This window comes from Oncorhynchus kisutch, linkage group LG12 (genome assembly GCF_002021735.2).
Source record: "Oncorhynchus kisutch isolate 150728-3 linkage group LG12, Okis_V2, whole genome shotgun sequence".
NCBI lineage: Eukaryota > Metazoa > Chordata > Actinopteri > Salmoniformes > Salmonidae > Oncorhynchus > Oncorhynchus kisutch.
The window spans coordinates 24,291,021-24,314,624 of record NC_034185.2 but is presented as its reverse complement, the minus strand read 5'-3'; the positions used below and the strand labels follow the sequence as shown (position 1 = coordinate 24,314,624).

The 23,604-nt window shown below is 41.2% G+C and overlaps 2 protein-coding genes across 2 annotated transcripts in view; one reads left to right on the top strand and one right to left on the bottom strand.

The window, feature by feature from the left end:
- Positions 1–14,427, bottom strand: part of LOC109900746 (scavenger receptor class A member 5-like) — a 66,018-nt gene extending 51,591 nt beyond the window's left edge. The window contains exons 1-3 of the mRNA XM_020496534.2: positions 14,126–14,427; positions 11,331–11,449; positions 6,579–6,710 (exon numbers count right to left, since the gene is read on the bottom strand). Coding sequence (XP_020352123.1) covers positions 6,579–6,710; positions 11,331–11,442 — 244 coding nt within the window. The 5' untranslated portion in view covers positions 11,443–11,449; positions 14,126–14,427. The remainder of the gene's footprint in view (positions 1–6,578; positions 6,711–11,330; positions 11,450–14,125) is intronic.
- Positions 14,428–17,303: 2,876 nt separating this feature from the next.
- On the top strand, positions 17,304–22,490 carry LOC109900254 (sterile alpha motif domain-containing protein 12-like). The gene is made up of 5 exons (XM_020495943.2): positions 17,304–17,422; positions 18,048–18,091; positions 19,504–19,648; positions 20,195–20,332; positions 21,123–22,490. Exons 3-5 carry the CDS (start codon positions 19,528–19,530, stop codon positions 21,137–21,139), a joined length of 276 nt encoding a protein of 91 aa, XP_020351532.1. The 5' UTR covers positions 17,304–17,422; positions 18,048–18,091; positions 19,504–19,527; the 3' UTR covers positions 21,140–22,490.
- The last annotated feature ends 1,114 nt before the right edge of the window (positions 22,491–23,604 follow it).

Below are 23,604 nucleotides of genomic sequence, written 5' to 3'. Positions count from 1 at the left end.
TGTAAACTGTTCAACTGTTTAACAGCTGCAACAGCCATTCTGAGTCAGAGGTGTACATACAGTCGGTCTATGGACAGTTTGAGAACATCCTTTGATACAGGAGCACAGGGTTCAGATCTGTATTCATGCCGTGCCTTCTCCGACCTTACAGGGCTGTGATCTCTCAGCATGGGTCAGCGAGTACATCGGAATGACTTGAAATATGGAGTGATATAACCCCTCTCTCTTATCTATCTAAAAGCATGGATTAAAGGTTCAGATGTCAGGCCTGGATATTTAATGTGCTGGCTAGGAGGTTGAAGCAGAGCCCTGCCCAGGTCATATAGGGAAACCTCATAAATATTCACAAATGAACACAAATGAAAAGCAAATGTGGATAAAAAAATGGATGGGTGTTGGTTCACACTGGAAACTTGGCAGGGTCCCTGTGAAATGTCCCCCTCCACAGCAGTCATTATGTTATGTTAGTCTCATTCACCCTCTCTAATGATCCACATTTCATTTCAGAGGGACTATTTGAAAGCTCTGTTTGATTGCTTTTCAAATTAGCTTTATGCTAAACCATACATTTCTAAATACCTCCACGACAGTGTTTGTCTCCCATGATTTCGTCTTCCTTTTCAAATTATGTCAATGGTATTGCATGTTGGCTCCAGTAATGCCTTGGCTTTGCCTATACCTATATCCACCTACAGAACTTCAGTTATTATGGTCCTGATGGGAAGAGTTGGAAAGGCATGTGTGAAATTCCGTAGAGATTACACAAAGAGTTAATCATCTAGATTCCCGCTGTTCACCAACCCAACAGGGCTTAAGTCTGTGTCCGGGAACATCCCTCATTACTAATAATGCTGAGGTGTGGTTTACTGACCAACACTGCATGTTTTCTCTGGGTTATAGAGCTAGAATCTAACAGTGAAACATTACTTTATTCATCTTAAATTGGTCACTAGGATATCATTTCTCAGCCATGGATACCAAGAGCCTGATTCCTTTCAGATGCTCTAGAATTTTCCAAATCAATCTAGGCAACAACAGTATAATTCTAAATTGGATTTAAAGTAAGAATCCGCATTTGGGGAAACAGTGCCACTGTTTGCCTCCAATGGCTTTGTTATTGTTTTTGTTTTGTTGATGAAAACGGAAAAAAGGAGCATCCAATAATTTTTTGCAGTATATATTTTGCTGTTCTATAGAGCGTGCAGTGGGGACCTGTCATTCAGGGCAGGTGGGGCAGAGCCCCACATTTTTAGCAAAAAATACATATATACTGTATATATATACTTTTTGGGAGTGGACTTGCCTGTTTTGCATGCTATTTTAGCATTATACGTATCACATATCAGTTTGCAAACAATATAAAGAATAAATATAATTTAGTTAATAAAGCCGCATACAATTTTTTGTTGTTGTTGGTTTTTTTGAGTAAGGCAGCTGGAAAATGCAGGTGTTTCAGCCTAGTTGAGTGCTTTTTGTGGTGTTGGGACGAATCAGCAGAAAATAGGAGCATTGCGCTGTGATTGGCTCAATGTTCTGTCACTCATGGGGACACTATGTCATCGCCAAGCTTGAGGCCTTAGTAAGGATAGACATCCAAAATGTAAGCACTTTGGGTCCTGCCATAGAGTTGTATTACAAGTGCCCTTCCAAGAAGACTCAAGGTCATTGTCCACAGATAAAATGACGTCAAATCACATTATATGTACAGTAGCTTTCAAAGCCTTTCAAAGTCTTAGCTAGCAGTCATCATCATGAATCAAGTCGCCAATCTACTGGCAAATCCTTCCTTGTCATATGAAGAGAAATAATGAAGAGAAATTATAGATAAAACATATCGGTGCTCATCGGCCATTGAACATAAAGATTACACAACAAGTTGGAAATCGCAAATTCAACAATGAGTCGTTTGGAACGAATCAGTGGCTAACTGCAAGCATTGCAAGGAAACCACTAGCCTGCTATTCAATGGAGTGGCTGTGTGCTTTTTTTCAGAGTTCCCAACATAAATCAAGAGAATACCAGACTTTGATGACAAAATTTTCCCACAAAGGACCGTCGCGCCACCTTCCTGTTTAAGTGAGCAGATCACAAGGTCAGTCCAAAAATGTTTTGTATGCTTCTGCATAAATTATGTAATATGCAAGGGAGATATGTATACTGTAGCTAAGAAAGTAATATGAAGTGTATGTTGTGTAGAAAGCTATTAGTAGCCCATATGCCCCACCCTAATAATTTGGTCTATTTTCACCAACGCGGTATTATACGGTGTGTGATTTTTAAAACACTTTTTTGTACAGGTTTGACAGTGCTACTGATAGTAGTGGTGGCACTTGCTTGCATGTGCAAATTCAGCACACTGTCACGCCTGCTCCCGCTTCCCCTCTCTGGTGCTCGAGGGCGCCAGGCTGCCCTTCATTACACACACCTGTCACCATCATTACGTGCACCAGCGCTCATTGGATTCACCTGGAGTTTTTTACTTTGTTGATTGCCCCTCTATATCCGTCTGCTCCTCAGTTTGTTCCCTGTGTCAGCATTGATGTTGTTGCGTTTTCCCCTGTCCAGACGCTGTTTCTTGTTTGTTTCTTGTGTATTATCCATTAAATGTTCACTCCCTGTATTTGCTTCTCGTCTCCCAGCATCGGTCCTTACACACAAACAACATTCTGTAATAGAATTCTGTTATTTGACACGTGAAATTAAAACCTTGTTTAACACGTCAAATAGTGTTCTGTGACGTGTATCTTTTTTGACCCAAATGGTGTTCAATGTGACCCAAACGGTGTTCAATGTGCATCACCTTAACAATTTGGTCTATTTTTCTAATGTTGCTGTTCTGACTCGGTATTGGCGCACATGTAGCCTATAACCTTTTAGAGAAATGTAATCATTGAATATTGTAAGAGCTGTCATTGTCTTCTTATATGACAACCTTTATTTATCCTACGGTTCTGACTTGGTGTACAGGGAGTACGCTGTAAGAACGGCCCATGTTCTGGATTCTGTTGCTGTTGCTGTACATTTCAAAAGTGCTGAACAAATAGTTATATTGACTACGTCCGAAGTCGCTCACTCATTAATGTCTTAATCGAAATTACAGATTGCCTCTTATCCGCTCGTTGTCCCCTTATGCCATAGTTTGTACATCTCAATTGTCAGTAGAAACAACATTTGTTTAAGCAAATCAGCCATATCAGCTATGTTTTTTTAAAGGCAGTAAATGAGTCTGAATGAGTTGTTTCACTGCAAGACAAGGCTCCACTGATAGGCGGGTGTATCAGTGGTAAGGTGTTAGAACTGCCGTTGGGACTCTGCTGTTGGGACAGCTTTATGTAGGCCCTAACAGTTTGTGGGCACCATTTGTCATCGTTATAGTGCAATTCATGTATTGCTTAGTGTTGTGTTGAGTAGTGGCTTTTCTGGCATGCATCCCACACCAAGATGTACATGCTAAAATCACCACTGACATCATGCAATGATGTCCAAGGAGAGAAAACTGTGTTTGCTGTTTGAAACAGTGGTTGGCTCCTCAGAGGAGGAAGGAGAGGACCATCCTTCTCAGTAAATTTCATAAAAATAAAAATAGTGAAACATTTGATCCTTTTTAGATTAAACTATACAAAATATATTCATATGCCACCAAATAATTGATTAAAACACACTGTTTTGCAATGAAGGTCTACAGTAGCCTCAACTGTACTCTGTAGGATAGTACCATGGTGTAGCCAGAGGACAACTAGCTTCCGTCCTCCTCTGGGTACATTGACTTCAATACAAAACCTAGGAGACTCATGGTTCTCACCCCCTTCCATAGACGTACACAGTAATTATGACAACTTCCGGAGAACATTCTCCAACCTATCAGAGCTCTTGCAGCATGAACTGACATGTTGTCCACCCAATTAAAGGATCAGATAATTAATCTAGTACTGAAAGCATAAGCTACAGCGAGCTAGCACCGCAGTACATAAAATGTGGTGAGTTGTTGACTCAAAGAGAGAGAAAGACAATAGTTGAACAGTTTTGAACGGAGAGAACGGAGAGAGAGGGAGAGATTTAGTTTTAAAAAATTAACTTTCACTTATTTAACTAACAAATGCAGCTAGCTAGTTTAGCCTACTCAAACACCCAGCTCAAATAGAGGGATGCTATGTTAGCTATCTGGCTATGACTATCCAACACTGGAACTCTTCCAAGTCAAGGTAAGCTTTTGGTTTTACCACCGGGGCCCTCTGGAGTAACGGCTAAACTGCTTACTAGCTGTACACTGCACTGCATGATCGTAGCAGGTTTACTAATGTGTTAGTTCTATTAGCTATGTTGACGTTGATGTTACTTTAGCTAATATGGTGACAACAATGTAGGCTGTGTGTAGCATTTATGAAGTTTTGGCTTGGAAAGTTTTTTTTCGCCTGGTCACAGACAGGTGATGTGTTGTGCACTGAAGTCCATAAGCAAAGGGAAAAGGTGAGAGGAGGAGTGGGCATAGATGTGAGAAGGAATTATATATACAATGAGCTCTTTATATGTGCCTATGAAAGTGATCAGGAGTATATTCATTCCGCCGATTCTTTTGAAAAACCTTTCTTAAACGGATGCAAATGAAACAAAACGGGGATAAACATTCCTGAATTTGTCCAATAGAAACTCACTTTTGCAACTGTTGGACTAATGATTACACCCTAGATCAGCTAGATGCAGGCAAGAGTGTGCAAGGCATAATTGAATGTGTCACTCTCTGTCCATGTGTCACTGTCTGTCACCTCAAATCTTTCTCTCAACATGTTTGCACCTACATTGTAAACTTTCATTCATAGGCTAGATTGTAGCAACCTCATGATGGCTTTAGGGAAAATGTTTGTATCATGTAGTAACCTAAACCTATCGATGTGACATTCAACTGGGTGAATGGAGTCATCCCAATCAGTCATCCAATATGCTGTAATAGAAAAAAAGCTATACTCATAAAACATGAATCATCCGCCCTCCATCTTAAATGGCCCCGAACGCCATTGGTTTGCAGTAACTTCTTTGTTGTAATATCCCAAACGAACATGTGCGTTTCAGCTTTAAGGATTATAGCTTTAAATGTATTATGGCCGTGTATCACACAGCCAGCGATACACAACGATAACCAGAATGGTTATTCGTTTTGAAAGACCTGTCAAAACATTGACTCCACATCACTTCCCTTTATGTTAGTCCTGCTGCTCACATCTAACTAAAACACCAAGGTGTTTCCCAGGTCTGATACACCAAAGGTCACCAGGGCATAGATTCTAACCCGGGCAAGTCACATTATAGACATCCCTCCCCAGACACAAAGACCCAGGCCTGGAGCTGAGGTGGGGAGGCTCTAGGCACAGCTCTGTCACGACTGATTGATGACTGTTTCTCAGGGTTGGCTACAGACCTTGCAGCACTGCATTACCTGATGACACAACTTCCAGGAGTGGGAAGGAAGGGCCTCAGCCGCCAGGCAGCACCGTGGGCGAGCTCTCTCGAACGTGTTGATGGGAGTCCAGTTTCTCCTCAACCACAACACACAACACACACACACACGGACCTTGTGAGAGCCAAGATGGCCATGGCGGAGTCCCTCCAGGGGCAGTGGAGTATTGGAAACAGGTTCCTGTCAGTCTCTGCATGCCAAATCCATCCACATGGCCTCTCTCTCCACAATGTCACATAAGTAATGCACTGAGGCAGGTACATGACTGAGAAGTACCATAGGGAAGTGTAGCCATCTTTCAGCATCATAACTTTTAAAGATGAGGATTACAGTATGTCTCAGGTAACCTTAGTCATATGTCAAGGTTGGTTACTTAAGAAAAATGTATCGTTCCAAGAATGTTACAACTACTCTATAGGCTTTTGCCATTGCCATTGTTTGGGCAGACAGCCTGTCGACAATCAAAGCTACAGTCTGTTTGATTTTACTAAAAGCTGATTTTCCTACTGCTTTCATTGGTCTCAAGCTACACTCTCCAAATGTACAAAGAAATGGCGTTTCTCAAATTTCTCAAAAACACAAAAATGTCTCTTAATCCATAAACTGAAATAGGCAGTCGCTTATGTTTAAAGTGAAGTACAATTGCAAAGCACAATCCTTACGTGTTTCCGGAGACAGACTAACTGTTTAAAATGTGGCAGTAGCCATAGGTTTTCCCATTCATTCTTAATCTTGTGGGATCACTGATGTCATTCGCTGCAAACGGCTGAAGACCAGAGTTCTCAAGTGAAACCAGATGCACTAACATTTTGAAATTTCAGTTGAAGAACTTAAGGACTGAACACGTCTCAACTCATTCTGTTTTTCACTTCAAGTCAACCGGAATACCCGCTTCAGACAGTGTATGTCGTTGAGTTCAATCACATTTGATCCCACAGAGAAAAATGTAAAGAATAGCTTAATATATCCACCTCTTGGGAACTGGAATAACACTGACAGTGTCCAATAAGGTATTTATCTTATTTCACTCAACCAGCCAGATAGAGCTGATGTGGTTTGTGCATATAAACCCTTAGATAGACAGCTTGGCAATAACATGCTTTGTAACTCAAGTGACTTGACTTACCTGCTAAACAGAGGCCAAAGATGCTCAGGAGTACCAAGATGTATAGAGACACGATGGCATACTTGATGGCAGACAGGGAGTTCAGGTGGCTGCAGCAATTGTCTGGCTTTCTTCTCCTCTTGGCAGAAACAGCTGAAAAGAAAACATCTCTTTAGAATTGGAAGACAAAGATGGATACAAGGGCTCTTAGAGGGGGTCTGAATTGAGGGGCCATGAGGATAAAAGAAGCTGTATGAAATGAGGATAAAATGTCATGTGGATAATATTCTTATGCAGTGATGAAAAGGTCCTACATAAAAATGCATGCCTGACTGTCAACTGAATGACTTGTTGCATTGTTGCGGCCATCTCTCATAACATAGACTTTATGAGTGCTAAAAATCCCCCCAAATGATTGTATTATTGTTCTATTAGTACTGACGTAGCGAGTTGGCAGCCTTGATTCTTCACTGGGCTGATATTGTAGTCAGCATGAGAGTCAAAACAAAGTCTGCATGTCTGGCATTTGGCCTGAGATCTATTGGTCACCGCTGCACCATACTGTACATCACAGGGCTGCCACACAGATACAGAGCAATAATAGCTACAATCGGTAATTTAACCCCTTAACACACTGTCCAGGTCGAACATAAAACTGCCATCGTGGCATTCTAGTTGGGAGTTTTTGTATGTGTCATGTGCTTGTGAGGAAGCTATTTGGATTAAACTGTTGTTGCTGGTCAAATAGGCCCAGAAGTAGGGTGACAGAAGACATCATTATTCAGGCTAAGAAGATCTCAGTCCAATAGGAATCTGATATAAATTCCAAAGTGTCTAATGCTATTAGGTCATGAAGCACATTGTCTTATTTCGAGGAGACATAAGCCCTGAGAGAGACCAAGAGGAAAGTTTTACACACTTTCATTTTATGTTCTCCTGGCAAGCAATCTCAGCCACAAGACTAAAAATGAGTAGTCCCCCCAATCCTTCCTTGTCTCTCTTTCTCTCTGTGGAGCATATAGCTCTGAAGTCACAGAGGAGACGTCTCTAGAAGAGAAGGCCCTCAACCGATTTTCCATAAACAGTCTTGAGCCTGCTCTGCAGCCGCTACAGCATGGTGGTTGCAATTGTACCAATACAGGTGATGTCATGTCCATAGAGACATGCAATGGATCTGTGCTGCACATATGCTGTGGTTGCTGGGATTCTGTGTGAACAACAACCTTGCAGAAGGGCCGCTCTAGCAGAAGTACACCATTTCTTAAGGCTAAAGAAAACAGAGCTGTTTAAACTGTTCAAATATATGGAATGTATAGAAATGTAGAGGTCATTACATATTTAAGCAGTGCAAACGTAGACCTCAATGATACAAATACTAAGCATTTGTTTGTTGACGTGCCTTTTCAAATGTTTTTTTTATTTCACCTTTATTTAACCAGGTAGGCCAGTTGAGAACAAGTTCTCATTTACAACTGCGACCTGGCCAAGATAAATCAAAGCAGTTAGACACATACAACAACACAGAGTTACACATGGAATAAACAAACATACAGTCAATAATACATTTGAAAAAGTCTATATACAGTGTGTGCAAATAAGGTAAGATTAGGGAGGTAAGGCAATAAATAAGCCATGGTGGCAAAGTAATTACAATATAGCAATTAAACACTGGAATGGTAGATGTGCAAAAGATGAGTGTGCAAGTAGATATACTGGGGTGCAAAGGAGCAAGATAAATAAATAAATACAGTATGGGGATGAGGTAGTTGGATGGGCTATTTACAGATTGGCTATGTTCAGGTGCAGTGATCTGTGAGCTGCTCTGACAGCTGGTGCTTAAAGCTAGTGAGGGAGATATGTGTCTCCAGCTTCAGTGATTTTTGCAGTTCGTTCCAGTCATTGGCAGCAGAGAACTGTAAGGAAAGGCGGCGAAAGGAGGAATTGGCTTTGGGGGTGACCAGTGAGATATACCTGCTGGAGCGCATGCTACGGGTGGGTGCTGCTATGGTGACCAGTGAGCTGAGATAAGGCGGGGCTTTACCTAGCAAAGACTTATAGATGACCTGGAGCCAGTGGATTTGGTGACGAGTATGAAGTGAGGGCCAGGCAACAAGAGCATACAGGTCGCTGTGGTGGGTAGTATATGGGGCTTTGGTGACAAAACGGATGGCACTGTGATAGACTGCATCCAATTTGTTGACTAGAGTGTTGGAGGCTATTTTGTAAATGACATCGCCGAAGTCGAGGACCGGTAGGATCGTCAGTTTTACGAGGATATGTTTGGCAGCATGAGTGAAGGATGCTTTGTTGTAAAATAGGAAGCCAATTCTAGATTTCATTTTGGATTGGGGATTCTTAATGTGAGTCTGGAAGGAGAGTTTACAGTCTAACCAGACACCTAGGTATTTGTAGTTGTCCACATATTCTAAGGAAGAACCGTCCAGAGTAGTGGTGCTGGACGGGCGGGCAGGTGCGGGCAGCGATCGGTTGAAGAGCATGTATTTAGTTTTGCTAGCATTTAAGAGCAGTTGGAGGCCACGGAAGGAGAGTTGTATGGCATTGAAGCTCGTCTGGAGGTTAGTTAACACAGTGTCCAAGGAGGGGCCAGAAGTATACAGAATGGTGTCATCTGTGTAGAGGTGGATCAGACAATCACCAGCAGCAAGAGCAACACCATTGATGTATACAGAGAAAAGAGTCGGCCCGAGAATTGTGGCACCCCCATAGAGTGGCACCCCCATAGAGACTGCCAGAGGTCTGGACAACAGGCCCTCCGATTTGACACACTGAACTCTATCAGAGAAGTAGTTGGTGAATCAAGCGAGGCGATCATTTGAGAAACCAAGGCTATTGAGTCTGCCGATAAGAATGTGATGATTGACAGAGTCGAAAGCCTTGGCCAGGTCGTTGAATACGGCTGCACAGTATTGTCTCTTATCGATGGCTGTTATGATATCATTTAGGACCTTGAGCGTTGCTGAGTTGCACCCATGGCCAACTCTGAAACCAGATTGAATAGCGGAGAAGGTACGGTGGAAGGTACGGTGGAATTCGAAATGGTCGGTGATCTGTTTGTTAACTTGGGTTTCGAAGACCTTAGAAAGGCAGGGTAGGATAGATATAGGTCTGTAGCAGTTTGGGTCTAGAGTGTCTCCCCCTTTGAAAAGGGGGATGACCGCGGCTGCTTTCCAATCTTTGGGAATCTCAGACGATATGAAAGAGAGGTTGAACAGCATAGTAATAGGGGTTGCAACAATTCCAGCAGATCATTTTAGATAGAGAGGGTCCAGATTGTCTAGCCTGGCTGATTTGTAGGGGTCCAGATTTTGCAGCTCTTTCAGAACATCAGCTATCTGGATTTGGGTGAAGGAGAAATGGGGAGGCTTGGGCAAGTTGCTGTGGGGAGTGCAGGGCTGTTGACCGGGGTAGGGGTAGCCAGGTGGAATTCATGGCCAGCCGTAGAAAAATGCTTATTGAAATTCTCAATTACAGTGGATTTATCGGTGGTGACAGTGTTTCCTAGCCTCAGTGCAGTGGGCAGCTGGGAGGAGGTGCTCTTATTCTCCATGGACTTTACATTGTCCCAGAACTTTTTTGAGTTTGTGCTACAGGATGCAAATGTTAGTGTGAAAAAATGTGAAAGTGCAAGACTTAAAGCACACATTTCCATTTTGCTTACTAAATCACACTAGTTTTCCTGTGCATAAGAATTCATGTAAATAAACCTTCCACAGAAAAACGCTGGTGCTTTGTATAGCGTCATGTATATCATATATCCCATTACCATTCACCCTGATATAGCCAATATACATTACAATATTTACTTATCTTAGACATTCGTAGGGGTCAATAAAGTCTAAACACAAGCTGACATCAGGCAATGAGAGAATTAATATTTATAGAGATGGAGCAGAACAGAACTTCTACGTTTAAAAATTCCTGCAACATTAAGACATAGACGCTGTAATACATTGGACACAACACCAAAGAACACAAGTAAATGTGGCATTATGTGGCTGCATGTTCAGCCGGGCTTTTTTTAATAGGTTTTGTGATGGCAACAGGATCCTTGAATGTTTACAGTGAGTATGCTTGGCAGTTTAGGGACAGATTAGTTGAGTTGGACAAGTAAAAGCCAACTGAATTTGTACCAATTCACTGTTAAGGTTGGATAAGCATTTCCCACCAGTGTGGCATGCCGGAGGTCCTAACTTGTGAACACTGTATAGTTGATTTGTTCAACTGCACCTGACCAAGCCCAAGACCCTCACACACTCACACAAACAACATACTATCAGCACTTAGTGTTTATTGACCGCTTGCTGAGTGAGAGAACTCGGCAAACTTCCTATTCAGATGTCCTATATTTACCTTTGCAGTTACACGCATATCCTCTAAAAAGGCCATGACCAAGTAGGGTCAAAGGGACTCTGCTTGCATCACTCCATGTGTTGAAATATGAGCACATCACATATGGAGGCACAAAATGAGTTTTTACATCAATGGCAGAATTCAAAGACGATTTAAGCCGATTTGATCATGGCCTTTTTAGAGGTATGCTTGTAACTGCAAATATAAGGAAAAGGGTAAGGGAAATCTGACTCCTGGGGTCTACAGATTTCCCTTACCCAGCGAGTGGTGAAAAAAGCACTACGTGCTGATAGTATGCTGTGTGTGTGAATGTGTGAGGGTGATTATAAGCCCCTGGGCAAACGTGTGAAAGGTCAAGGGGCAAGGATGTATACAGGACAAGAAGGGAAATGTCTTCTTTACCGTCTTCACACAGGTTGAGCTTTGATAGGTTTCTGCCATCGTAGCCCTCCTCATAGAAGGATCCGTTCTCCCTCTCTTCGTATGTACTCAGGTACATGGCCTTATTCTCCATTCAGGAACTGTAGGTAGGACAAAGCAGATTATTTTCATGTAACCAAAGCAATATGTAAGATGTTAGCAATGTATGTTATTCTTCAATAACACAAATTCTAAAGCAAATCAGGGGGAGGAAAATAGGTTTCTTCAGAGAGGACAAATCATACGGGGAATTAGATGGTCATTCTCCCCTGTCCTTGGTGATGCTCTCACAGTGATTCTCTCCTGTGGTTCTCTCCAGTGAATCTCTCTCCACAGAACAAAGGGACAGCATGTAGTTTTATAACCCAGTCCTAGCCTGTGGTTGACCAATTAGAATTCCTTGCAATAAAACCTGCCCCTGACCAAATAACAAGTATCCTATTTCAGAAGACATATTCCTCCCATGTCTCTGAACCATTGATCAATAATTCCCTATTACAGAATAAAACCTCATTTCCATTGATCATTAGTTCTATTCTCGTACTCTTGTCTCTTCATTGTGAATTTATCTTCGACATATTCGTACAAAGACAACAATATGAGTTCTGTATATGCATGTAAGTATTTGTTAATTTGTTAAAGCACATTTGTTATGGCACATATAATTACAGGACAAAATATAATGCAAAGCACCCCCCCCCCCCCCATTCCATCAAGCTGAATTTCTCCCCAGTCTTTTTTATAATATTACGTCTATCTGATCTGTTTCTTATGAGGCATGACTGAGTTTCAATTTCAAATCTTGTTTTAAATCATCCCCAAACCACTAATGTTGCTGCCTGTCAGTGTTGAGGCATTCATTATTAATTTGAAGTTGAAGTGCGGAGGTAGGGTCATAGGTCAAGCACTGTATCCCTGTCTCTCAGACTACTACACATTATTCAAGAGGGCAAAGCTCCACAAGTATTCTTACCGATCTATTACCTTATTATCTTCTCAGCATGGAATACAAAACCAAACTCGTAACTTTTCTCTTTAAAGCAAACAGCAGAGCCTCTAACATAATGCAAGTGGCATGGATTGAATTATATTAATCCATGACAAGTATATAGAGGATCCAAAACCTCCTGTGCTGCCATCTAGTGCCATAAATCTGACTGTGGTCTATGAGTGAGAAAGAGATAAAATGGCTGACAGTAAACATTCCTAGTTGAACAGCTGTGTGAGAGAGAGAGTGATGCTCCCCCACATTCCTGGGCCACATCTCAGGCAGACCTATGGACCCCTCCCCTTACAATATGAACCTGTAGCAGCAGGCAAGAAATTAGACCCTTGTAAAAAATATAAAATAATCTCCTAGATGTGGGATTAAAGTGCCTTTACAGTATGCTATGCCTGAGAAAACGGTGTAGTTTGGACATCAGTTGGGAATAGGTCAATATTAACCGTGTAATAGAGAATATAATGTGAAATACAGAGACGGATGTGGGACTGTTGAACCAAGTCATTAAAAGGAGCTCAATCTGGACTTTTTCATTAAGCAGCGGGAGTGTCAGTTGACATTTTCGGGCAGACACAGCTATTAACGAACCAGGCTGCTAGGAAACCTGTATGTGATCACCACCACTGATCATTGTCACCCAATGCAAACTTCTGAGAAAGTACATCCCTTCCAATGCCCAGGAAGCCATCCTACCATCTCTCACACACCACTGTGTTTTTCCATGGAGGCAGGGCAGTGGTAGGCTCCAGACATATTTCCTTTGGAACTGGAAGCTACTTTAAACGTCTTCCATGGTATTGCTCTACCTGGCAATGAGTGAGACATGTGATGTCTCCTCAGATACAGGAACAAACACATGAGCATGTCGAATCTCCATGAGGAACTTCTTTGTGTGTCATGAAAAATAAAATCTCAAGGCAAAGGGAGAGGATAAAGCCCTCCATCCATCATTGTGACAAAAAAGCCCACACTGTGATTTTTGACTATGCCATAGTAATGTTTGCCTTCTCTCTGCCAACCAGGAAGGTCTGAATAGACATAGACTAGACACACTGAGAATGTCCACACACGGATGGTGACCGAATCTAAAGGAGAGAAAACTATTAAAATGTCCAGTGGCCCAGCGCGTACCTCACAGCTGAGTGGCCTTTCTGTGGAGTGAGTGCACGATGTCAGCAGAGCTCAGCGGTGTGGTCTCAGAGGTCTCACATGAGCGGGAGCTTTTATAGAGAGACATCCCGTATCCATCCGTCCGTGTGGAATTAACCCATTTCCCAGTTAATTAAACGCGCGGACACTTCACCCATGAGTGGAGAAATATAAAAACAAAAACTTTCGGATATGCATTTTCTTGGCATTAAGTCAACAAGGAACAGACTCATTTGTTTGTGTTTAAATTGGATACCAGAGCACAGGTGTAAAATAATATGGCCATAATACAATTCAGATGTCATTATGGAGACGCTACTGTAGCGTCTCCATAATTGCATCTGAATTATATTATCGCTACATTATTTGGGGCCATCTCATTTCTATTTGTGGGAATTCAAAATTCATTCAACAGAATTGTCTCGTTTTGTAGTGCAATTTCAAGGTCATGATGCAAAAATACTGAACATGATTTATCTATGGACATAATCAAGTGAATGTAAAAGGTTTTCGGGGATAAATGCATTTCAGGTTCACTTTGTTGATGTCTTCAAATGAACACATAACAGGTAACAAAACTAGACTACACAAATTGACGCACCATTTGGAAAAGTTTGTCACTCACCTTGTCAAAGTTGTGACTAAAAAGTATAACAGATGCTGTCTGTCTCATCTCTAATTTCAATTTAAAAAGGGTGCATGTTTTCCCAATGGCATCTCAATAAACGTTTCCTTTCAACATAAAACAGTTCACTGAAGTTTCGCTCTCCCAGTAGCTAGATAAGCGCAGCGTGGAGATCCGTGCACCAGCCAGTCTGTGATGCTTGGGTGAATTAATCCCTTTTTAAAAAGTGTAGTGTAGGCATGGAGACTACGATGTGGCTAATACCCCTGCCTGGATAACTCTGACTAGATGCATTCTTACCTCATTCTATATATAGTATCTAGTTGCTGTATTTATACGCCTGGGGCAGGGCAGCGTCCAGTATAAATTATGTACCGTGGTAAAACTTTTGTACATATTTTTGAACAAATACGCCCTCCTCTGAGCATTTAAGCATGGTACATAACAGAAAGGGTGCATTCCATCTCTACAGATCTTATATGAATACTAGTTCAAAATTGTAATGTCACGAACAGTGAAATGCCTTTGTTGCAAGCTCCAAACTACCGTCCTATACTAATTCCTCATAAACGACATATATTATAGATAGGTCCAGTGGCGACCCGTCATTTCGCGCTCCACCTTTCTAGCAACAAAAAAAGTCTGCAAAGCTGTCATCAAGGCAAAGGGTGGCTACTTTGAAGAATCTGAAATATAAAATAAATGTAGATTTGTTTAACACTTTTTGGGTTACTATATGATCCATACGTGTTATGTCATAGTATTGATGTCTTCACTATTATTCTACAATGTAGAAAATAGAAACATTTAAGAAAAACTCTGGAATGAGCACAGTATGTGTCCAAACAGTTTTTTTTATTGGGGGAGGGGGGGGGGGCTGTTTTGCATGTTATTTTGGCATTTATAAGTGTCACATATCAGTTTGCAAACAATGTTTTTTTTAAAAGTTGCATACAAACGTTGTCTCTTTTTTGCTTTCTTGAGTAAGGCTGCTTCAAAATGCAGGTGTTTCAACCTATCAGTCCTTTCTGTGGTGGTGGTGCAGCCAGAGGAAAATATGGAGCGTAAGTGTTGGTAATGTTCTCCAGTTGCGCTGTGATTGGCTCAGTGTTCTGTCACTCATGGGGACACTACGTTAAATCTAAGGGTAGAGATAGAAAATTCAAGCCATTTGGGTGCTGCCATAGTTACATTAGAAGTGCCCATCCAAGAAGGCTCAAGGTCATTGGCCACAGATAAATATGACATCAAATCACATTATATCTACAGCAGCTTTAATTGGACTGATCATGTCAACATCATACTTTCAAAATCTTAGCTAGCAAGCTAGCAGTCATCATCATGAATCAAGTCGACAATCTACTGGCAAATCCTTTTAAATCCTTGTCATATGAAGAGAAATAATGAAGAGAAATGATAGATAAAACGTATCGGTGCTCATCGGCCATTGGACATAAAGATTACACAACAAGTTGGAAATCATAAATTCAACAATGAGTGGTTTGGAAGGAATCAGTGGCTAACTGCGAGCATTGCAAAGCAATCACTAGCCTGCTATTCAGTGGAGTGTGTGTGTGGTCCCAAGTCTGGGTTTAAGGGTCTCTTGTCCAAGGATAAACATTCAACATTGTTTATGGTGTCAATCCAGCATGACTTCTGCCACGCTCAAAACAACTGTTAACTCAGAACTAGGAAATCTGACTTCGGTGAGTTCAAGACAACTGGGATTTTTTTTGTTGCTCTGACTGGGACAATACGTTTTGAACAGTCACCCAACTCGGAATTGCAAGTCTGGAACTCGGGCCTCTTTCTAGAGCTCCGACCTGAAGATCCCTGTCGTCATCATGATTCAAACTTGTTTTTTTTCAGAGTTCCCAGTAGTTTTGAAAGCACCATAAACCCAGAGAATTCCAGACTTTGATAACAAAGTTTGATGACAGAATTTGCCCACAAAGGACCACCAGCCACCTTCCTGTTGAAGTGAGCATAGCACAAAAAGGTGAGTCCAAAAATGTATTTTATGCTGCTGCATAAATTATGTAATATGCCAGGGAGATGTGTATACTATAGCTAAGAAAGTAATACTAAGTGTATATTGTGTTAATAGCTGTTAATAGCCCATGTGCCTCACCCTAATAATTGGGTCCCCTTTCCCCTCTTGAGTGGCGCAGCAGTCTAAGGTACCGCATCTCAGTGCTAGAGGTGTCACTACAGACCCTGGTAAAATTCCAGGCTGTATCACAACTGGCCGTGATTTTCTTTTATTGCCTACTGTTCTGACTTGGTGGTGCACATGTAGACTATAGCCTGTTTTATAGAAATGTAATCATCGAATATTGTAAGAGCTTTCATTGTCTGCTTATATGCCCCTTTATTTATCCTACAGTTCTGACTTGGTTTACAGGGAGAACACTGTAAGAACAGCCCATGTTCTGAATTCTGTTTCTGTACATTTCAAAAGTGCTGAACAAATAGTTATATTGACTATGTCCGTCCTAGCTCGCTCATTAATGTCTTAATCGAAATTACGGATTGCCTCTTACCCGCTCGTCGTCCCCTTATGCCATAGTTTGTACATCTCAATTGTCAGTAGAAACAACATTTGTTTTGGCAAATCAGTCATATCAGCTATGTTTTTTTAATGCAGTAAATGAGGCTGAATTAACTGTTTGGCTGCCAGACAAGGCTCTGCTGATAGCCAGGTGTAGCAGTGGTAAGGTGTTGGGACTGCTGTTGGGACTCTGCTGTTGGGACAGCTTTATGTAGGCCCTAATAGTGTATGGGCACCGTTTGTCACCGTTATAGTGCAATTAAGGTATTGTTTAGTGTTGTGTTGTGTAATGGGTTTGCTGGCATGCACTAAAAACTTTTTTTTTTAGTTTGCCCCACCAAGATTTACATGTTAAAATAGCAACTGGAGAGGTCTATAATTTCTGAGGAAAAATAATGAACTATTCTTTTTGAAAGCCCTCAAAAGAGATAAAATAGCCTAATGTTAATGTCTTTGGGCTTGTGCTGTAAACATGACTCTGTAGGCCGAGTAGATACATAGCCTAAATGAAGCATGGTCATCATGAAATACCTTTATTCCCTCTGCATGAAATCTGATTTTATTTGGATGATAATGACTGTGGTCCAAGATCACCTTTTAGGAAGAGTTCCTTCCACACGAGGGAGCCCCCGAGTAGTGGTTATTCCTCCAGCCAGCTGTGCACTGAACCAGCCCCAGCCCACAACCACGGCAGCACGCTGGCTTGGCTGACTCAGAGACAGGAAGGGTTGGGCATAATGGGACAGGTAAGAGGCTGATATGACTGCCGATAAAACGATTAACTGTACTTGATTAAACACTACAATAGCTATTAATGTTACTTTTACTATCATGAATGTCAAGTCTAGCGCATATAAGTTAAGTGAATAATACGAAGGCAGGAAATAACAAGGACTACAAAAGTGTGCCTTACCTGCGCTAGGCTTACTTACAAATGCGACGTGGTAGCATTTACAGTAGAGTTTATAGTAGTACTAGTAAATACATAGTTACAATAGAATAGGCTACCGATTAGTTTCAACAGTTTTCTGTCCCTTTGTCTGTCTTTATCAACAGATTTCCCTCAGTGCAGTACACTTCCTGTGAATGGCATAGGCTACTATTACCGTACTGACTAGCATACAGTATGGTGTGCAGCAAAATAGAAATTAAAATTACAACCATACCTGGAATGAAGTTATATCATTAATTCAATGTATACCTGTGTAGAATTTTAAAGATTATACAGTATAATGTCATTGAAATGACCATGAGTACTAGAATATGGGAAGTTAGTATGTTCTGTGGTATTGTATATCACCACAAGGTGGTGTATTTGTCACGTTGGGCACATGTTTCTGACTATAAGATATATACTTATTGTTTACCCAGGTCCAGCAAAACATGAGTAGGCCTGCAAACAACAGCTGTTGAAGGTTTGTTAAATTACTTGGCAAGTTTGATTTATTAGCTGAGCAAGGTGCACCTATGCACTTGACTATGATGACCTCCTCTCAGAGAGATTAATCAACTTCCTCTCCTTTTCCTTCCTTTTATCTTGCTGTCTCGTTCTGTCTTTATTCCACGCACCATACAATGTTTGTTGAACCTTTTTTCCTAGAACATTCTATTCCCGCAGCGCTTTACGCTAAAACTTTGATGTAATATTTGATTCGGTATGAGTCTTAAACTTCAGTGACATTTACTCTAAACCTTGTTGCCTCATACTCCGTCCGGTCCGTTGTCTCCAAAAGTTTGTGAAAACAAACAGAAGGGAACTCTCTGCCCAAGGGGAGATTTGGGGTAGGGAGTAATGGTCAATATGCACAGGATGTATTTTTCACAGCTTAGATCTTGTCTCTCCAGTGTCATGTGATTAATCCAGGATGTATTGTAAGGAATTGAATACTCTCCACTTCATCTTTGAATCACGCAGAACATTGAATTACACACACCAGTCAGAAATGCACTGGGTCAGAGTATGTGGTTTCATGTGGGTTTGATCAGGAAGATGGTGATGCAATTCTTCTGGAAAGCAGCAAGACTGATAAAGGTGTTTCTCTGATGAGATGATGTTTCATACATGATGTTGTGGTGTGGTTTGTGTACAGATGTCAAAGTCTAATCCCACAGCCCCTAGCTCTTGGGAACAGGTCCTACTGCAACATTTCATACAGTGTTTACAGCTTTCTTTGCATAGGCAGTAAAAATGGACATTTACATTTGAGTCATTTTGCAGATGCTCTCATCCAGAACAACTTACATTTAGTGCATTCATCTCAAGATAGCTAGGTGAGACAACGATACATCAGTTGTAGTAATTAAGTTATCAGCAAAGACAGCACTAGTAGGAAAAGACAAGTGGAATATTTACTAATATACAAGTGGAGAGGTTTCCTGCTTTTCCTGTCCTCTTAATGAAAGGTTTCTCACTGTCTCATCTGGCTGTCCAGTAATTACTCATATGGGAGCTCGTTCCTGCCAACATCATAGATTAGTCTCTTCATTAAATCAGTAAAACATTCCTATATTTCCAACATGGCAAAAACAAGACAGTGCCCCACAGCATGTAAAGGCCAAATAAACATTGATGCAGCTCTATAAAAGTTACTGGCTTAGCCCCAGGGATATGGCTGAGGAAATAGTACTATAATGAATTTGACATACAAAAGCAACCATCTCATAACATTAACGACTGCAGTATTCTGCTTTTTTTCCTAAGATATTGCATAATTAATCAACTTCAAATTGTCATTGCCACTTTTTGAGAAATGTATATAAGTAAGGGATGCATAGTCTCAGATTTATACTAGATACTTCTGACTTTCTCCTTCCCTGACATATACAGTGCAGCCCAGATAATAACGCCAGAATGAGCCTCCCCAAAAGGGTCTCCCTCTGGACCGTGGTGGATGTGTTTGACTGGGTCAAGGAGCAGTACCCCTACCAAAAGAGTGAACTCCAAGTGGCCATCTTCAAGCATGACATATCCGGTAGCTATCTTCAGTAGCTCTTCTACTTACCAAATCTTGCCTTAGTACAAAACAACCTACAGGATATTCATGTACATCAGTCATCATTAATAGACTGCTATTATTTATTGTTTTAAAGTGAATATATATGATATTTTATCCCAGGCTTACTTCAGCCCTGTACTGTATAAGTAACGGATGCCTGCAGAGAGTTCTGGACCCCACATAATGACATGGAATATTAATCTTCCCAGTTACTGTCAAACCTCTACAACCCACACAGCTCATTCACAGTGTCAGTACTGTTGTAATGTTGCATCAGTAAATCCTTGTCAAAAACATGCAGAAAAACAACTGCTGTATGAGTAATAAAACCTAAGGCTTAGTTTTGCCCACCGTTAATTTAGGAATGGAATTTGACCCATAATTCAAGTTCATCATGTAATATGAAATCCATTCCATTTGAAATCCATGCTCCCAGCCTTATTTGACTGGCATCACTTTGCTTCCTTCTCTAGTAGCCTCCCCTCACCACCTCTCTTGCCTTCTTGCTCTGTCCCTCCCCAGGCCGAGCTCTGCTGAGGATGGGTGAACACCAATTGGAGAGGATGGGGGTGGAGGTGGAGCATCTTCAGGAGGTCCTACTGGACATCCTTCTCCTCAGGGTCCAGGAGGAACTTGAGAACCTTAACGACATCTTCTCTGGTGAGGAACAAACATCCATTCTACCGTCTCCTTTTAAACTTGATCAGGAATTCAGTTGTAGCCTATATCAATGACTTCTTCTCTGGTGAAAACCTAACTTTACTTTATTATCTGAAACGGCATCAGAAAGGGACAGACATCTACTGTGTCCTCTTAGATGGCTTCAGGGGTTCACTTCTACACTCTTAGAAAAAGGGTGCTATCTAGGACCTAAAATGTTTCTTTGGTTGTCCCCATAGCAGAACCCTTTGAAGAACCCTTTTTGGTTCCAGGTAAAAACCTTTTAAGTTCCATGTAGGACCCTTTCCACAGAGGATTCTACATGGAAAGCAAAAAGGTTCTACATGAAACCAAAAAAAGGTTCTCTGTGGAACAAAAAAAGGTTATCCTATAGGGATAGCTGAAGAACCCTTTAGGAACCTTTTTGGAAGAGTGTAGCCTATATACCCAAAGTGACTCACAGGAGGTTGCATTATCAGCCAACATGATTGACAGACATGTATTTCAGCAAGAGGACTAGCTTAGAGACACCTTCCAAGAATAGATTGGCATCGAAATGAGAAGAGAGAGGTGAAAACCTCTGATGAACAGTACTATTCAACTGAACTGAAAATAAAATAATTAAATTGGCTTTGTTTGGCATGGATACAAGATAGCTATAGATTAAACAAGTTCAAGTTCAAAATATAGATAAAATAAGTTCACAATGGTCTTCGTTCAATGTGGTACGTATGCTTGCATATTTCAAATGTATTTTTAACCAAATGTATTTTTATCTCTCGTTCTCTAGAGTGTTTTTCTTCATGACTATAACAGAGGAAGAGGTCTGAGATATCATTATTTAGTCCATCTACGGTGTGGAGGACTAGAGAAGAAAAAATACATTTGCTTTCAGTAGTCATTGACCTGAAGAAGGCGGCCAGATTGGTTTTGGCATGGTTGTAGTTTTACTGACACGTCTGTGAATCAAGCCCTTACCCCTCGCTCTGCGCTGCTCTTGTGGTCTTATTTTTCACAATACTCAATACACTATGTGGCAGCTATTGCAGAGGGAGAACATCATTCCCCACTTGAACAGGGGATACAGTGCATCCCTCATCTGGACTAAATGTTGCAATCCCATACCAGGCAGTGATTTGGCTAGCTAATGGCCTGTTATATTACTCTCAGGAGACCCTGTGTGAATTAGAATGGAGAGTAAGTAAATTAGTCCTGAGTTTAATGCAGGGACACATGGCCATAATTTAGATAACAACCCAAATGCTGCTCAAACCTATTAGGCCCTACACAGGGAACATAATAGGATCATTTAATGGGAGGTTTCTGGCAGAGACTAAATGGCTTTAAAGTTTTATGTATTTGCTTATATAGTTTTATGTTGGAGTAGGAATGTTGTGTCTGACTGAAACTCGTCTTTGTTTAGGTTTGTTGCTCCACACCTCATGTTTGTAAGACGTCAGCAGTTTTTCTGTCTGTCAAATACAATGCAATGTCTAGCAAATCTTTAAATGGAACACAACTACGCATAGAATCCCTCCAGTATGACTACCCAGCTAGGAATGTACTCTGTGCAGATATATCCTATTTGATTTTCTCCGGGAACATATTCATATAAACAGTTCATTGTGTAATCATGTGCTTGCTTAAATTGCTCAGAGATAACAGTTTTGCATATTAAGTGGAGCAAATGAAAGTGCTACGTTTGCAAATACTACATCTTTTTATGTTTCAAATCCTCCTTCCTCAGAGAAGTTCCTCCCCAGACGTAAATGTCCTGTCCATTGTATAATGATAATGTTTGTTTGCTCCAGTTTGAAGTACATCCCTAAGGTTCTGCACGTTTCATTAGACACTACATGCACATGAAAAACTGCAGGACTGTCAAATCTGAGCTCAAACAGTACCTTAGCAAAGCATACAATGCAGTTCAACTCCAAACCACTATACCTGTATTATAGTGTAATGTTTTCATAAACAGGAAACGCTATGTTTAGACATCCATTTGCTATCCAGCCTAGAAACAGGTTACTCTGGTGAAGAGATGAGAATGGAATGTCACGAGGGTGTTTAGTCGGTGAATCTGTGGATGAACCCTATTTAGTGCATGAGTCTGACCTGACAGCTCATATTTGCTAATAAAGACCAAATCTGATCATTGTTCATTTGAAATAATTGTCTTCGCTGATAATTATATAAAAATCAATGTGTAGAATCAGCCAGTGGCCTAAATCTTGAGAGACACACAGGTGCCCTCAGACAATGTCCATTTGTCTCTATTACATGACTCGTCACGATACATCATCCCACTTCCACACACACTTGTCAGACAACCCAAACTTTAAATCTCCTCCTACTTTTAAAGGGCAGCCAGAAAACCGAGGACAGCAGAAAGCAAGCAAAAACACATTGCTCAGTGAAAGTAACCCCTCTAGGGGAACATGACTTTTTTTCTTTGTTCAGTAATCCAGCTCCTGAAAAGCCCAGCCCAGGCCTGGCATGCTGAATCTGATGTGCCCCATAAAAGGACTGTTTACATTTCCGCACCTTCCATGGACATTAGCAAGTGCTGAGCCTGTGGCTCTAGAGTCCCAGTGGGGGGCACACCAAATTAGACAGGCTGATTAATGTCCCTCAGAGATGCATGGCATTTGATTTCCTCCATTCAGGGCGATGGTGCATCAGGAAAGCGCTGACTCACGTTAAATGTAAATATACCTCGGGGAGAGACACTTAATCATATATGACAGTGAGGGCTTCCCGAATATTCCAAAGGTTAGCAAATCATGCCTTTGACCCAAAGAGATGGGAAAAAAGAAACATGGAACCAAACTTTGTGTTGTTTGGCATGCAACAAATGATGGGTTGAACAAAGAGAAAGGACTACAGTGGACTGCTAAGTGGAGCTAACATACAGCAAGATACATTCTCGGTATTGACAGTTTTATTGTAACTAGACTCAGTAAAATTTTCTGGCCAAAATATTGTTCCAATAAGTTAGGGGGGGTTTCTGTAACCTCTTTGTCTTGTTTATATTTTACTCAAATTTCAGTTCAAGAATGCAATCAGGGTTTTGTTAACGTGGAGTCCAGTGGAGGCTGCTGAGGGGAGGGCAGCTAATAATAATGGCTGGAACGGAGCGAATGGAATGGCATCAAGCACAAGGAAACCAAGTGTTTGATGTATTTGATACCATTTCACTGATTCCTCTCCAGCCATTACCACACGGGCTCGTATCTAATGAAGGTGCCAACAACCTCCTGTGGAGTCTCTGG